The following is an 18,298-nucleotide window of genomic DNA, read 5'->3' as shown; positions in this document are numbered from 1 at the left end:
AATGATTTAAATGTAAGCATATTGACTTATTTTATAAAATTAAGATCTTAAATGAGTAAAAAGTAAATATAAGAACCCAAAACCAAAGGTCTAAATATAAGAAGCAAATTACTAAATAAACCTAAATTTAAGTAATTTTCACAAAATTAATTTAGGTTAAAAATTGTTTTCATTTATATTCTATAAATTGATTCTATGTCTACTTAATAATAAATTAAGAAAATTAAGTTATAAGAATTTTAAATAATTTTAAAATTTTATATTAAATAAAATATTAATATAAGAAAGTCGTATATACGTTTTAAAATTTTGGATTAATATATATATATATATATATATATATATATATAATTTTAATATTTGTGTTTTTGTTTGCTTACGAATTATTCATATGAATTACATTTTGTTTTACAAAACAACAACAAAATTTATGAAAGAGGAAGATACGTTATGAAAGAGCAAAGTTGATTTGTTTGTGAAAACATCAGAAGCTACAAAGTATAAGTAAAACAAGCCAAATGATGATATTGAAAGATTTGTTGTTATTTTGGAAAATTTATATAAAAGTAATATATCTATAGAAGTGTATTCATCTTTTTAAAGGTAGATAACTTGTGATACTGTAAATATAATTTTTGTGTAAATACAAATATGAGAGAGATATCTGATACCTATTCACATGATATTGCTCCAAATATGAAGATATAAAATTCGAATAGTCTCATGCTTTTTTTTGTGTTTCATTTTAATTGCGAATTTTAACTTTTTGGGTATAAAAATAAAATATAATATGAAAGATATGTGAAAAGGAAAATAAATAAAAAATGATAAATGATAAAATAAAAATGAATAACATATTCAGTTAAAGAAATAGTTAAGTGTTATAATATTTTCATTTTTTATAATTTTTATGGCTCAAAAAGTTAACTTAATTATACAGATTTCATAATTACCAAAAGATAAAGTTAACAAAACTTGAAAAATTATAAAATCGCCTCTAATTAACAAAACTTGAAGTATATAACTTGAGAGTTGTACATCTCTACGAAAAGTTAGACATTAATTTGGACCTATACTTCAATAACAAAATAAAAAAGAACTTTAATTAATGAATTAAAATATTCTCATTGTCAATTTTTTTTTTTTGGAGATTCCAAAATAAGTAACAAATCTTATAACAAGATTAATGTATACACAAATAGAAATATGAAAGAGATCAATTATACATCTTATAAAAAAAATAGCACTTACCATAATCGAAGTCAAAGCCTCTGCAAAATTTTTTAATTAATTAAAAATGTTTTTTACCTATGGCTTCAGTTTTCAAAGGCAGAAAAATGTTTCTATAGTTCCGGTCTCTCTACAACCGAGATAAAAAAGTGTTTCTATGATCTCGGGTAATAACCGAGACCAAAAGACACCCTCTTTTGACCTCAACCAAATACGTCTCAGTTATAAAACTGAGTCAGAATAATGAAAATAATCGGCTTATTGCACTGATGAGAATATTACTCGTATCAAATGTATCTCAAACTCATTTTCAATATTCAGAATCTTTAAAAAAATTAAAATATTAAATTTAACACTTTTATGATATAACATCTATATGTTCATATAAAAAAATCCTTAAAAAATATAAACTATAATACTCCTAGGTTAGATATGCCACCAGAGTCTCTACAAATTAAAAACACCTAAGGCTATGGCCATTAAAGAATAATTTTATTTCTCAAAGACTACAAAGACACATAATCATGTATGTTAATATTACTATATTACATATTGCTATCTGCCCCACCTCATATTTGATAGGATAGAATCAACCATATTATATATAATTACACAACAGGACAAAATAGCTTTATAAATAAAGCAGTGTTAAAGAGCATTGTGCAATAAACAACGTTACAAGGACTAATCATTCAATAGAATTTGGACGAGTATAAAATGTGTGGATTCCTTCTTGGTTTATGTTATCCTATTATCGGAGTTGGTCAATTTGCTTTTGAAATTTCGTGTACAAAACATCACTTTGATGTTCACCATTTGATTAAGAAATTCAAAAGGGACTTTAATTACAATTTTCCTAATGTCACCTAGTGCTCATAACTATACCCTTTTTTCATAATTATTTATCATTTCCTCTTCAATTATTATTATTAGTTTCTAAGATAATAATGATTAGACCTTAACAAGAACAAAACGTATTAGTGTTATATGTTCATTTCAGAATTTCTTTGCCGACACATAGCATCTCATTCATTTCAGAATTTCATCTTATATTAACAACAAGAAAAGGGACTTTATAATAATAATAATAATAATAATAATAATATATGCATTTTGATAAAAGTCTTTAACCAAACCAATTTAATATATCAATTAATAACAACTAAGTACATAAAAAGTGAAAATTATTATTATCACATCATTTATAAGGAGCAATCTTAATTAGGTGACATGCATCACATGCAACTCATCAAACCAAACCCATTTTTTCCTAAGAATTAATAAATTACATCAACAACAAATGTGCATTATATGTTACTCTCTCTTCACTTTCTACCAAATATCCTCAAAACTTATCAATTGTGGTGGAAGGTTGAAAGGGAATTATAATGGTTAATTTTTCGGTTCCTAATACATTTTTTTAGCTAAATTACACTTGTTCCTTTTAATTCTTGACTTGATACGTGATTTCGGCTTCTTCTTTTTTTTTTTTTTTGATTTTTTAATTTGTTTATTTTAAGGAATTCACAATTTTTGTTTAATCATTATTTTTATATGTGTATTTTTAATTAAAGTATTTCTTTATGACATCTTAAATAAATATGTTATGTCTAGAGTTAATTTGGATGAAAAATAAAAATAAAGTCTATGTAAAATCGTGAATTTGACCAAAGTTGTGGATTTTTTAAAACATGATAACTTAAATCGCGAGAAGAGATAAATGAAGACTAAAATTTTAATTTAACATATTCTGCCAATTTTTTCAAACATTTTTTACCTGTTCAAGAGTTTCTTTAACCAACATTTTCCTCCAAACATGGATCATTATTCATTAGCGCGTTTACTGTTTTAGGTTCTTGCTGTTTACACATCTCTTTTCGCTAAATGCACCCCACTTTTACATCTTATATTTAAAGTAACATGCTTATCCTTTTCTTTACTTTCCGTTTCATGTTGCAGAAATTTTTATAATACTAAGAAAATAAAATATATTTTAGGAAGTATTTTTCATAATATTAATAAAATATGCTTTAGACAATACATTCAAACATAAAAGAGATAATACTTTTAATGATTGATTGTGGAGATGCATATTCACACAAGTCAAGTTTAGTATTGGATTTTCAAATAATTACATGAATAAATTAGGAGGATGTTAAATTATATCAATTTAGTATTTGGTTCATGTAATTTAAAATATAATTTTAATATAAAGATTTTAATGTGATGATTATTAGAATATAATTGTGTTAAAGTTTGAAAATTATTTTAAATTTATTAAATTAATTCTCTCACTTTTCACACTTTATATTGTTTCCGTAAAACAATGAAAAAAGAGTGATGTTATGATGAAAGATAAGTGATTTTGACATGAAAAAACTCTGCATCAGATAATTTTATATCATCAAGAACGTTATTAAAGGAAGTAAAAAAAGAAATAAAAACATTTATTAATAGAACTTTACAATATATCAAAATACATTTTAAACTCTTTTAATAATATAATTATGTATTTCTCAATTATAGAAACTTAATTATGAAATTTAAGGATTTTAATTTTTAATTAATTTTTATCAAATTGGGTGCATGAGTTACTCTTTTGATGCACCATAAAAGTTTGCGTTGTATGATTTGTGTATAAATATTAATTTTTCCTTTTATGTTTTATTAATCGGATTAAATATGTGTTTTTGGAGGTTCAATTCCAAATTTTTCTTTTTCCGGTGTGCATTGAAGTTGAATCGAAAACTTTGATTAACATGAATAGGAAAGCCGCATTTTATGTTTACATTAGATCGAAAAGTTTTCCAAGTTTTGAATGCTTTGAACTTGGAAAAGCATCACGTTCCTGGCACGCATGGTATGGTTTTGCTTCATGAACCAATTATATGCAATTGTTGGTTTTGATTGGATAAGCAAAAACTTTGAATTTCGTGTGACTTCAAATTCTGATCGGAATCGAAATGAAAGGTAAATTTCAATTTTTTGAATTGAGAAAATAAGTGTTCACTGTCGTTACGTAAAGGTGATTATAAACATTGTATTTAATTTAGGAATTAAAGAGAAGAAGAAAAGGAAAATTAGAGAATTAGAGAATGATGAACAATTTTTTGTGTGTGTTATTTTGATAGGAAGAGTTTTATGTACAGACACAACATGTAATTCATAAATAATACAAAAGAACACAAATCAAAAATAGTTAATACAAAATAAATATTTACATAAAAAGTAATGAATCATATAAATATTAATCATATGAGTAACTCTTATCAAATCAATGAACGATTAGGAAAAATCCTTAGGAATAAAAACTTAGGAAAGGGAAAAAAGTATATCATTTTGTATTCTTTAATACAATCCCTCTTCCTTCGTATAAACTTATATCATTAAGATGATCGAGTCCAAAGTTGTGAATCATTTGCTCAAAAATTCTTGCTGCTATTGGTTTGTTTCATAGACCATCATGAATGTTATCACATGTGAACAAATATTTTGTTTGTGACCAACTATTATGATATTGTGAAGATATGTAAAATAACATGCATATGCACACACACACACATATATATAAAATTTTAAAACAATACTCAATTTGAATGATTTAACATGTATTGGAAATATGCTTTAAGTCTAACTCAATCCCACAAAAATGACTTGTAAGATGAAAATTAGATCCACTTATATATTGTGAATTGGTCTTATCTCTAGTCGATGTGGGACTTCTAACAACATGAAATAAATTTCTTAGATAATAAGATGATTTATGTATTTCGGGTGTCAGTTCTGAAATAACAAAATTTACAGTGATGCTTAATAAGACTTTGAAGAATTCTCCTTATACCATTCAAATATAAATTAACTTTTTTTTTGTAGATTATTTATCTATCTTCCCTATTAAACAGTTAAATTTAATTTTATATTCGTTTATCATTTTCATTAAATAAATGGTTATGTAACGTCCCATTTAATTTATAAACGCAATTAAAGGAAATGCCACACATAAGATAGTATAACCACGCAGTCCTGGGGTTTCCAACATCACCCCTACAAAACTAGGCACACCACGATGCCAACAAAAGCAGAAAACTGTTCAACTAGAAGTTTACAATCTAATAACCACGAGTACAAGGGCCATAGCCCTAAAGAAACATGACAGAAAGAAGTATAAGGTACAGCCCAGATGGCTAGGTAGCGGAATCGCCGTTCCCTTGTTGACCACGAGAACCTCGCCCATCTGCTCCCATCAACCAAGTTGATGATCATCGCAAGGAAGAACAGCCACATACAACACAACCATGCAACAAAACGGGTAAGCTAGAGCCAACACATATTCATCATACAGTTAAATATATTTTCATCATCTCATATCCATATAACAACCAAACATGTTATGACTCTTCATTCAATACACTACGACTCGACTCGACTCATTCAGATACGTATAACTTAGTCGGATTCAGCGGATGCTTGCACTTGTGGTGGATACCTCTGCTCGAACCTGAGCTGCTCATCCCTGAGCTATGTGTTACAAATGTTACGATGAATCAAATCTTCCTCACCACAAGGTTAGCCCTTAATGAATTTCGGGCCTCCTGCTACTCTCACCACAAGAATCAGTCCGCTCTAAGTGAGACTAACTAGCCCCTTAGAGTGTCAGGATATAGTCCTTACCTTGAATCCTTACTTGGTTATACAGATGGGGCACCACCATGGACACCCACTAACAGGGGCCATGGGATTACGTCCCGACCACTGAAGCGTAACCCCGGAGGTCTCGCCTAGAGACCCCAAGGAATTACACGCTGACACGGACCAACATTCATAAAACAGCAGTAGGAGAGCATCAAAGATCATGTTTGCAATTCCATACCCTTCCCTGAGATTTATTCCTCATACACATCACATTTTGGATCCATACATCTGATCATCACCACCCCATGAATCTAGGGCCTCATCTCATATCAATAACGTTTTCCTTTAGTTCCAAACCTCTCATACATTTCACATGCCAATAACATACCCAACCTGTCATACACAATTCGTGATTCATGCCAAGCACGCATAATACTCCATTATATACATGTTCCTCATCATACAATTCACACCCAAATCAAAATCAATCATCCAAAAATAAACAAGCACCCAAACAGCGTACTGCCTCGCCCAACCCCTCGCTCAGGCTGAAGGGTTTCGCTCAGGCGAGACGTGCTCGCTCAGGCGAGCCCCCCCCCCTTCGCCTAGGCGAGGGTTCGATGGAGCACTCAGGGAACATCACGGGATCTCGCTTAGGCGAGACCCCTCTCGCCTGGGCGAGGTGTTCCCTCGCTCAAAGTTCGAGCAGGTCGCCTGGGCGACCTTTCGTGCAATAGTCCTAGGCGAGCTCCCTGTTTCATCTCGCCTAGGCGAGATTGACTCGCTTGGGCGAGATTAACAGGTCTCGCCACTGTTCTTCACTGCAACAGCCATGTAAATCGAACCAACCAAGCATACAAAGCAGTTAATCACACCAAAACGAAGGATTTATCCATGCAATCAGTAATTCACTCAAGAACAGCCAAGACAACACCAAAAGACTGAAACCCTAACTTCCTGTACCTGGAAAGAGGGTCAACAGAAGCCTTGATGGCACGACGATGGATACTGCAGCTCTACGAGTGAACTAACGAGCTGAAAACAGAAGGTAGGAACAAGGGCGCATTATTACTAAACGTTAACCGTGGAAAGAGTGGAGGGAAAACGATGGAAGCCATAAGATCTGGAAAAAGGACACTTACGTGGAGCCGAAACTGGGTTTGAGCTTGAACGAGGTGGACCTTAGGGCAAACCCTAGCAGAGCGTTCAGTGAGGTAGTGAGGGATGACGGCTGGTCTCTGAAAGAGTGAAAGTGAGGTGAGATTAGGGCAACATAGCAAGATCTTATATGCTGGGCCAATCCTTAGGCCCACTTACAAGGGCAGCCCACCAACTCTGGGGCAGAAAATAAAAGGGGGCCTTCCAGGTTAAGTGTTATAGCATAACATTTACATTTTTTATAATTTTTATGACTTAAAAAGATAATTTAATTATATAGATTTTAAAATTACAAAAAAGATAAAGTTATCAAAAATTTGAAAAATTATAAACTCACACATTATTTTTAAAGTCTGTGTAAAATCGTGAATTTGACCAAAGTTATGACTTTTAAAACATGCTAACTTAAATCGCGAAAGAAACAAATGAAGACTAAAATTTCAATTTAAAATTTTCTGCCAATTTATTTTGAAACGTGTTTTACAATTCAAGTGTTTCATTTACCGACATTTTCCACCAAACATGGATCATTATTCATTGGCACGTTTGATTTGTACAGGCCCTGTATGATATTTAATTTAGGTTCTTACTGTTTACACCTCTCATTTCGCTATATGCACCCCCACAATAGTTTCTTTTATTTAAAATAATAGCCTGCTTATAATTATTTTTACTTTCTTGTAACATCGTTTCATGTTACAGAAATATTTAGAATATTAAGAAAATAAAATGTATTTTAGAAAGTATTTTTCATAATATGAATAAAATATGCTTTATACAATACATTTCAGACATAAAAGAGATAATAGTTTTTAATGAAATACTTTGGATACGTTTTTTTTTTTCATATTGTAAGAAATAGTCCTCAAAACGTTTTTTTTTCATTTAAAAAAAATACTTTCTTAAGAAAACAATAGTATGTTCTTAAAACTAAATTATAAAATGTCCTTTATCTTCAATATACTTTTCGAAATATATTTTATTTCTTTAACTTTTGTGGGAAATTAAACAAGAAAAAAGAGAAAAGAAAGATAAACATGTCATTTTAAATAAAAGAAAAAGAAAAAATGGGTGCATTTATAAAATAGCAAGAGTCTTTATTTTATTGTTAGAGTATACAATGGCCCACTTAGCAAAGAAAAGACTTTGGCGGGCTACTTACTGGGCTTCAACACGAGGCTATTTTGAATCACCTTATTTTCTAGTGCTATCCTTCTTTTCAAATCACTTTTAGAAAAAAATAATTCAAAAAAAATGTTTATCATGCTCTAAAACTGTATAATGTGTTATGGTAAATGTTTTTTAATATAATTTTAAAATAAAAATATTAACCTCCTCTGTACTAATTTTGCAATCCAAAACATGGTATTCAATACCCTACTTTTAACCTACTTTAAATTGGATTAAGTGAGTTTTGCCTTCAATTTACCACATATACCGTACCTTGATCGATACTGTTTTAGTACAGAATTAGACGATCTCAAGAATCCTCTATGTCGATCCTTCCTCTGCTACTTTCTGGACTCCTCCTGAATCTGCTTGTTGTGTGAATTCCGAGGATGGGGGTACCTGCAAGCACTATGACGTTCAAGTCAAATAGTGATTCGGTATGAGGCATATGCAGTCAAGTGAGAAAAGCATACATATTTGTAGTCACTAGACCATTATTTATATTAATCTCTTAGCAGACATGTTATTATTTGTGGGTCCTCGAGAACCAACTCTTTCCTTTCTGACTAAGATTGTACGCGTCGAATCATTCCTTATTGACTGAGATTATTCGTCTATGTCTTGTCAAGGATCAACTCTTTCTTTTTTGACTGAGATTGTTCGTCTGTACCTTGTCAAGGATCAACTCTTTCCTTTATGGTTGAAATTTGTTCGTCTGTACCTTGTCAAGGATCAACTATTTCCTTTTTGGCTGAGATTTGTTCGGTCTGTACCTTGTCAAGGATTAGTTCTTTCCTTATTTGATGAATTACGCGCTGCTCCTCTGCACCTCTACAAAACAGTCCAATTTTCCATTAATCACATTATTGGGCCGGGATATACACGACCAAATGGTCTGAGATATACCCGGCCTTCTTGCCTTGCCCATGTCCCTTTGGTGCTTTGTGTTTTGTTAAACCTGAAAAGCGGACACCCAAGCGATTGGCCCGAGATGTGACCGGACCCTGCCTGGGCTGGGATGATCCCGACCATCTGTGCTTCGTGGTTGGGCCGAGATGTCACTGGCCTACACCTACACTAGCCCCCCTAGGCTCGTAGTGAATGAAGTTTCACAAGAGGCTATGATGCGTCATCTTGGGAAATTAGGTTGAGGTATTCTCAACCACTTGTGCGATTTGCCTTAATGGTTGTGTGTGGGGAAGGCAAAAGCATTGTCAGCTCGTCATTCGAGGCTGATTGTCATAATGATGGGATGTAGTGGGTGGGGGATTTAAAGGAAGTGTACCGACAACCGTTAGATGGAGCTGAATCCTATGGTGTAAAGGATGCTCGCCCCTATACAGGTGGTCCATTATAAATAGGGGTGGGGTCTTGGTGTTGGAGCAAAGGATCCACCTAAGAAGTGAGCCAACCTTCAGCCGAGTGTATCCCGTCTGCACTACTCCAGGTATGTCATCCTCCTCTGCTTATTATCTTTCCAGTGGACATAGTGATTCAGAGGAAGAGTGGACTGTGCCCAACTCGCCTATCCACTAGATAAATATTTGTCTATACCTGTTATGCGGTACCTGCATATTTTTTAATATCCACGGATATCCGTAGGTATTTACAATAAAATAAAATAAAATATTTAACAACATATTTTAACCATAAATTCAAATAAAATATAGTACATAACATTAATAAATTTCAAACAAAGTTCAAATAATCCTTTTAAATAATGTTGAAGGACAATTTTACAAAAAAATGAATATATTTTTAAAACCAGTTGATAAAAAATAACTCATTCAAAATGAATGTGTTAATATTTTAATCTTTTTTTATTTATTTAAAGTATAGTATAGCGGGTACGAGTATCCACATGTATGGATACTATGATACCCGTACCATCCCGTTAACATGGATGTATAAAAAATACATGTACCTATTATCCGCGGGTATCTATTTACAATATTCATTTTCTATTTATTAGGGGTTTTTTCCATAGATATTTGTGGTACGAATTTTTTTACATTCCTAACCCTAACCCTTGTACAAATTAGCCAATGACTAATACCACTTATGAATCTATGAAAGAGAGAATTCAATACACAGATACAACATCAATAAAACTTAAATCCAACTCATTGAGAGTATTTCCAATCCAAAAATTGAGACTACAAATTGACTCGTCTTCTTAAATTCATTATTACATCCCAACAATAAAATTTAACATAGAAAAATTTAACTATATATTTTATCTCATTTTTTATTTACAAACTTATAATTGTACAGGTTCAATAGACTTTAATATTGAAAATATATATTTTGTTTTATTTAATACCAACTAAAAAACAAGAAACTATAATTACAAAATATTATAATAATATTAAACAAAAAGTATAATATATTATAAAATGAAGATAAACTATTAAAACAATAACATATATAAATATGATTGTTGGTGAATTCATACATTCTCTATAAAATTAGTACGAACTCAAACAATATCTCATAGTATAAATATGCATTGTTATTCAAACTCATTATAACACATTCCTATCTTTTAATCATATTATTATATTGATCTCATACTTGTGTGTTGCGTGAAATTCATCTAATTTAGCTTTCTATGAAAGATTATATAACATCTAGATTTTTCTATCTCTCTCTCTTATTTTCTTTTCAATTTTCAGTTTCCTACAGTTGCACCTAATAAATTGGTGGTATGTGTGGCATTTTCTTATAATTTCTTTACTTCACAATTCAAAGTCAACACTGCACATTCTCTTTCCATCTGTGGTTGAGAACTTTCTTTATTAACTTGGAGAGCTTATTGAGTTTGTACCCTATACCACAATGATTTTGAGAAGGGTAACTCAAGGTTACTCTTTTCATGCTACTCATACGTTCTCAAGGTGAGGAGTGAGAGAGACCCTCCTGTCATATTATTGCAAATTCTCAACAACACCATCAAAGCCTTCTCCTTTATATCATTTTCGCGGCTTGCTTTTCCCACAACAATGAGTTTCTGTGAGAATCTGTGAATTGTGTTGGGGATAGAGACACGGGGTTACGGTTAATTTTTGTTTTGTTGTGTTTTTGTTTTCTGTCTCTTTGTTATTAGGGTGAAAGTTTTCCTGAGCATCCTATTTGCAAATTGCACTGAGAAAATTTCGATATGTTCCTGGGTTCAAGAGATTCTTATGATTGATTTTTGGGTTTGTTAGTGGTGGTGAGAAATATAGAGATAATTACCAATTGTTGGGAGGAAGTTGAACTTTTTCTTGGGGGAGAGAGAGAGAGAGAGAGAGAGAGAGAGAGAGAGAGAGAGAGAGAGAGAGAGAGAGAGAGAGAGAGAGTTGTTGATGATTAATTTTTGGGTTTGGTAGTTGGGGTGGGGGCATTTGTGAATTATTCAGAGACAATAACGAATTGTTGACAGAGAGATATTTTGGGAGAAAGAGACAGAAAGTTGAGTTCTTTATTTATTTTTTAGTGGTTCAACTGTAGTACTGCATCTCCTAGGATGGCTGTGGTGAGTCCTGTGCCTGCAACATCACAAAGGATGGGTTCTGTGAGGTCACCTTCTGATGCTAGTGGGGAAATTTTGGAGGAGCCTAATCCAGGTGTTGTTGATCAGCCAATCTATGTTGCCGTAGCAAAAGAAGTGAAGGAGAGCAGATCAAATCTGATATGGGCAATTCAACACTCCGGAGGAAAGAGGATTTGCATTCTTTATGTTCATGTTCCTGCAACAATGATCCCCCTACGTATGTATATGTTTGTTTTTGTTCTTTGATTCCTTGAATTTGTTGTATTGGTTTATATTGGAGTAGTTATTATCAGGAAACAATTTTGGGTTTAATGTATGGTAACTGTTGTAAATTCTCTCTGTCCTGATATATTTTCATTCATACATGATCGTGGTCTAAGACATCCATGTTCTTGATTACAGTGGGAGGTAAATTTCCCACAAGTGCACTAAAAGAGGAGCAGGTTCAAGCATACTGGGAAGAACAAAAGCAGGGCATGCATAAGACTCTGGATGAATATCTTCAAATCTGTCGACGGATGGGGGTAACTATTGTAATTCTATAAGCATGTGTAGTTTGAAAGTTATTTAATATGCACTGATAACTTTCCTGATACAGGTGCGAGCAGAAAAACTGCATATTGAAATGGATAGCATTGAAAAAGGAATCATAGAGCTTGTATCTCAGCATGGCATCCGAAAGCTTGTAATGGGAGCAGCATCAGATAAGTACTATAATAGGTAAGAAACCAATAACCCCCTCCCCAACCACATTAATGTTCTGTTCATTTTTACCCAAAATTTGATGATGATAATGTAAAAAGTATTGAAGATGGTATGCTGGTTATTTTTGTAAATATAGGATAAATACATTGCTATACTTGTGGACAGCATGCAAACAGCCATACTTTCTGGGTTGGATTTTTTGAGTGAATCATGATTGTTTGGATAAGCTTCTCCAGAAGCACTTTTAGAAGTGAAAAATCAAAAGAAAAAAATGAAATGAACTTCTTCATAAACTAAAATTAACTTATGCACAAGTTTGAAATAAGAATTTAGAGAATATATACATGAGAGCTTCTACAAATTAGCTTATGGAGAAGCTTATTCATTTCTTTTTTTTTTTGCTAGAAATGCTTATGGAGAAGTATGTATGTCCAATTTTATTTTGTCTAGTTCAATGGCTTTTTAGTTGGATCTATACCTCTCCACTTTAATTGTCTAGTTCAGTGGCTTTATTACCAATTCAAATGCACGTGTAATTTTGCAGACACTATGCTCTGTTTTGTTTGTTCTGACAATCAACTAATTATATCTTTTTGATAATTTCCCAATTTTTATATCAATTTGTTTTTATGAAATAAATATTATGTTTTGATGAGTTTATTCGCATGACATTGCAGGAGAATGATGGACCTTAGATCTAAGAAAGCCATCTATGTGTGTAAACAAGCTCCAGCTTCTTGTCACATACAGTTTATCTGCAAAGGGCACCTTATACACACAAGGTATGCAAAATCCAAAAAAGATTAATGTGTTTGATATTCATGTATGTAGTGTCTTATGAAAGATAATAGTAATTAAGAAGGAAGGTCTGTAGTCCTGGGAATACTATGTTTATGCACATTTTTTTTTCTCATTTCATTATTTCAGTTTCTATTTTGTATTTATTTCCTAGTTTAATTTCTTTTATTTTTAACGGTAATCATGTAGCCTGTAAATGTTAGCATGAATCTTCATATACGGATTTGTACTTGTACTCATTATCAGAAGATAATAAATAATATCCAGTTCTTAATCTCCTTTTTCAAGATGGTATAAGAGCTTTGTATCCTAGGGACCCTGCTTCCACATTCAAACCCTATAGGTCACCATTGCAGCTGACTTTATTCGTCTATTCAGTCCTTCATTGCATTCAGGACTTAGATCCAACACTTTAATTGCCATCGGAACTCATTGCCGCCATTGTCACTGTCACCGGCTTATTCTTTTGAGTTGTTAAGTTCTAATTCTTTCTTCCACTCTTCATTTAACTAACTTGTATACTTGTATGGTATTATTGTGCTAAAATTATCCCTGCAATAGTGTCATTACACTTGGGATAGATCATTTCTGGTACTGATTTACTGATGTAACATATCAACACAGGGATCACAGTTTGAATGAAGGTACTGTAGAGGTTGCATCTCCTTTGGTGCAGCAAGTGCCAAACTCTGTGAGAACTTTCAGATCACAGTCTGCTACACTGGGGCAAGATCGTCGAGGAAATCTAACCAATCATGCGCTAGAGCTTCTACGCAGAGTGAGGTCTGCCGGTGATGGACATGTAGCAAGCTTTCCGGCTGTTTCTTCTCCAGAAGAAACTGTAGGGTTTTCAACTCCACGTGACAGGACGGGTACAGAAGTAAGTTCTGATGAATCAGAGAGGCTGTCAAGGATGAGTCCTTCTGGCTTGTCAACATGCTCTGACAGTGCAGTTGATATAGCTTTGAACCCAGGATTGATTACTGAAAGCAGTGAGAATGCATTAGAGTTGACTTTGAGTCAGCTGGTTATAGAGGATCTTCATCATTCATCTCCCCCTAGTACACTGGTATAAACAAATGTTATTTTCTACTTCAGCAATAACTGCCTATTACAGAGCATGTGCATATATTTTGTATTGTAAAGTTTGCAATTGGTGATGCATTTTTACCTTCTAAATTGTAAATGAGGAAAAGAGTTTTAATTCCCAAGCTTTTTGCTGATAGTTTTGAAAAAATTGATTGAACACTAGCAGGATGGTGGAATAGATGATACTATCTACGACCAGCTTCAACAAGCTATGACCGAAGCTGAGGATGCTTCCCTAACTGCGTATAAAGAAACTGTAAGGCGTAGGAATGCTGAAAAAGAAGCCTTTGAAGCTATACGCAAGGTATTTATTTGGTTGTTGAGTTCTTATTTTACTTCTTCAATACGCAGATGATCATGTTTATGAGTCACTAGTTAAACAAGAAAGGAACACGTATAAAGCAACTTTAATCTAATGATCATTTGAATGAATAGGTGCTGGGACATTGGGCAAAAGAGTGTTAGTTGAAGTAGTGACTGAACAATAAATAAAACTGAAGGGGGAGGATATTCATTCAAATTTGTTTCATCTGTAAATTGAGCTTCTCTTGTTTGTGAAAGGGGAAAGCCTTGGAGGAGAGTTATCCCCCCTGTTCCCATATGCTATGTGATCAAAAAATACAATCTCCCTTTTCTTCAATTTTTTAATCTGGGTTCCTAACAATAGGAAACATTTTAAGTTGTATTATCTAGTGAGAGGCCAATGTTGATACCACCTCTAATCCTTATCAACGTTTGCACTGCCCAATTGACAGGCTAAAGCTTCTGAAAGCTTATATACGGAGGAGTTGAAGCTGAGGAAATTGGCAGAGGAAGAACTTAGGAAAGAAAAAGAAGAACTTGAGAATGCCAAGAGACTGAGAGACAAAGTTAAGGAAGAACTCCGCCTCGCCCTTGATCAGAAGGCATCTCTGGAGAGTCAGATTGCATCATCTGAACTTATTATAAAGGAGCTGGAGCAGAAGATTGTATCTGCTGTTGATCTGTTACAGAGCTACAAGAATGAACGAGAGGAATTGCAGATTCAGCGTGATAATGCATTAAGAGAGGCTGAAGAATTGAGGAAAAAGCAAGGAGAGGCCTCAAGCTCCCATGTCCCTCAATTGTTCTCAGAATTCTCTTTTTCAGAGATTAAAGAAGCAACAAATAACTTCAATCCAACCTTAAAAATAGGTGAAGGTGGATATGGAAGTATATTTAAAGGTGTCTTGAGTTACACTGAGGTGGCTATAAAAAGATTGCACTCTGACAGCATGCAAGGACCCTTGGAGTTTCAACAGGAGGTGAGGTGGTTTGAAAAAAACTGTGAGGAGTTAGCAGCAAAAAAGTAACAGATTTTCTTGTTTCTCCTAAAATCCAAACTCCCATGTTTTGCATATTTTTGGAACTTCTGTTTATTGGTTCTTGGTATAATAATATATTATCAATCTTGTCTCCAAGGGTATGAATGAAGGGTTTATAAGCTAGATTTTTGTAAAATGAATATTTCTTTAACCTCACTTTCTGTTTTGTATCAGGTTGATGTGTTGAGCAAGCTAAGGCATCCCAATCTTATCACACTCATTGGAGCCTGCCCAGATGCATGGGCTCTTGTCTATGAGTATTTACCCAATGGAAGCCTTGAAGACCGCCTTGCCTGCAAGGATAATACCCCTCCATTATCGTGGCAAACTCGAATCCGTGTTGCTTCTGAACTATGCTCTGCCCTCATCTTTCTCCATTCCAGTAAACCTCACAGCGTAGTGCATGGTGACTTGAAACCATCCAACATTCTCCTTGATGCAAACCTCATTAGCAAGCTTAGTGACTTTGGAATATGTCGTATACTATCGAACTGTGAGAGTTCCAGTAGCAATTCTACACAGTTTTGGAAAACTGACCCAAAGGGAACATTTGTCTACATGGATCCTGAATTTCTTGCCTCAGGGGAACTTACTCCGAAGTCAGATGTTTATTCATTTGGAATCATATTGTTGAGATTGTTGACAGGGAGACCAGCCTTGGGAATAACAAAGGAAGTGAAATATGGATTAGATACTGGAAAGTTGAAATCCCTTTTGGATCCTTTGGCTGGAGACTGGCCATTTGTGCAGGCTGAACAATTGGCTCGCTTGGCTTTGAGATGTTGTGATATGAACCGAAAGAGCCGTCCAGATCTTTATTCTGATGTCTGGAGGATACTTGATGCAATGAGGGTTTCTTCTGGAGGCACAAACTCCTTTGGACTAAGTTCTGAAGGTCTTTCACAACCTCCATCATATTTTATCTGCCCAATCTTCCAGGTAACTTGCTCTTTTTACCTTTGTTTTCTTCTCTTACAATATAGTTTCCAATCGGTAGAGTGATGCATCTTTGAATATAAAAGTGCTATCTAAGAAAAACTTCTCTGTATGTGTTCCTACTTTGCAGGAAGTAATGCGAGATCCACATGTAGCTGCAGATGGTTTTACTTATGAAGCTGAGGCTATACGAGGATGGCTTGATGGTGGTAATGACAACTCACCAATGACTAATGGTAAGCTTGCACATCACAATCTTGTTCCCAATCGTGCTCTTCGCTCTGCAATCCATGACTGGCTTCAAAACCACTGATCAAGTGCATTATTTTTCTCCCATTTTAATTGAACTGTATATCTACTGTTTATAGACATATCTAGAAAGAAAGTTACCATTTCATTTTGTTAGCTTGCATCAGGTTCTTCAATCACACTTCATACCTATCCTCTTGTATAGGTTAGATAACAACTTGGTTATCTTACGATAGTTGTAAAGTAGACATTATATAAGATATATATCAGAACTGTTCTTTGTGTGATTATTTTTATTTTTTGGTTAGTTTTATATAAGGAAATTTTGATCCATGTACAGATTTGTCCAAACTTAATACCAGCAACAGAGTGATAACTTAAATGAGAATCTCAAATGGTCATGATGTCCAAACATAATAGCAGCAACAAAGCTATAACTTAAATGAGAATCTCAAATGGTCATGATGTGGTTGGTTATCCCTTCATGTGTGGATGCAAATAATAACACAGTGAAAAGAGATTAAAAAGGTTGTAAAGGAAATGTTTGAAAAAGGAACTTAAATGGATCTGATTTATGTTATTAAATTAGTTCATAACCTTACTAAAAGTTCGTTTTAACTTTAGTTTCAAGGTGAACTATAGTTAAACTCTTGTAGAAAGACAGACACTTGATCCTTGAGAATAACATATCAACTTACAATAATCATGTGCAGAACCAATTTCAAACGGGCATCATATACTGTAATTTATTTCAAGAGATTGACTTTTCTATACAAAATGTTATTATTGAAAATCAAACATTTAACTACATGTTAAAGGGACACAATTTTATGTAAAAGTTTACACTTGACTGCTACGCATAAAACCATTTTAAATGTCTGTTTTTCTCTTTTTCTGCATTAGTTGTGCACTTAATCGGACTTTTGAAAACAATCGAGCATATGAATATATTGTTTCAAGTTGTTTTATCGTACGTAGTGGTCTCATATTTGAGTTGTGTGTCTTTGGTTGCGTTAAACGAGAGATACCAACACTGGTCCTACCATATCAGTCCAACAAGATTTTTTTCCAGAGAGATACGTTTGGTCTCCAGTCTCACTGTCAATTGAATGGTTAGGAATTTTCATCATTTTCAAAAAAATTAAATGCACTGAATTTTTTAAATGTTTTCATCTTTTAAATTATTTTTTAAAATAAAGTAATCTGAATTTATTTATTTTTTGTTTAAATAGGATATTTCAATTACTACTAAATAACATTATTTTGATATTAAACATCTAGCAATGGTTAATGTTATTGGGTTGATATTATTTTGTCAAAGTCTACAAAATAATTTCTTTTAGCTAACATTGATAATAATTATTTTTCCATGTAATTAATTGATATACGTGGTAGCACTCAAAATCAATCATGTTTTAGGTTTTGGCACAAGTTTGTGAAATGTGCATATTTC

General features: G+C 33.1%; 1 protein-coding gene and 1 long non-coding RNA gene across 3 annotated transcripts; one reads left to right on the top strand and one right to left on the bottom strand.

Moving 5' to 3' along the window:
* Positions 1-5,238: 5,238 nt before the first annotated feature.
* LOC114183370 lies at positions 5,239-7,104 on the bottom strand. The gene is made up of 3 exons (XR_003604348.1): positions 7,005-7,104; positions 6,826-6,897; positions 5,239-5,464 (listed from the first exon to the last, which is right to left on the bottom strand). It is a non-coding gene; the product is annotated as an uncharacterized LOC114183370 (long non-coding RNA).
* Positions 7,105-10,928: 3,824 nt separating this feature from the next.
* LOC114184359 (U-box domain-containing protein 33) lies at positions 10,929-17,135 on the top strand. 2 transcript variants are annotated; one of them, XM_028071672.1, is made up of 9 exons: positions 10,929-11,942; positions 12,128-12,249; positions 12,324-12,445; positions 13,108-13,212; positions 13,853-14,297; positions 14,484-14,621; positions 15,073-15,600; positions 15,835-16,599; positions 16,727-17,135. In XM_028071672.1, the coding sequence occupies exons 1-9, from the start codon at positions 11,699-11,701 to the stop codon at positions 16,907-16,909; spliced, it is 2,652 nt and encodes an 883-aa protein (XP_027927473.1). In that variant the 5' UTR covers positions 10,929-11,698; the 3' UTR covers positions 16,910-17,135. The 2 variants fall into 2 exon arrangements, with proteins under 2 accessions (XP_027927473.1, XP_027927472.1); XM_028071671.1 differs by having other exon boundaries at positions 14,481-14,621.
* The last annotated feature ends 1,163 nt before the right edge of the window (positions 17,136-18,298 follow it).

This window comes from Vigna unguiculata, chromosome 5 (assembly GCF_004118075.2).
Source record: "Vigna unguiculata cultivar IT97K-499-35 chromosome 5, ASM411807v1, whole genome shotgun sequence".
NCBI lineage: Eukaryota > Viridiplantae > Streptophyta > Magnoliopsida > Fabales > Fabaceae > Vigna > Vigna unguiculata.
The sequence above is the reverse complement of the archived record's forward strand: the minus strand, read 5'-3'. Positions and strand labels throughout refer to the sequence as shown.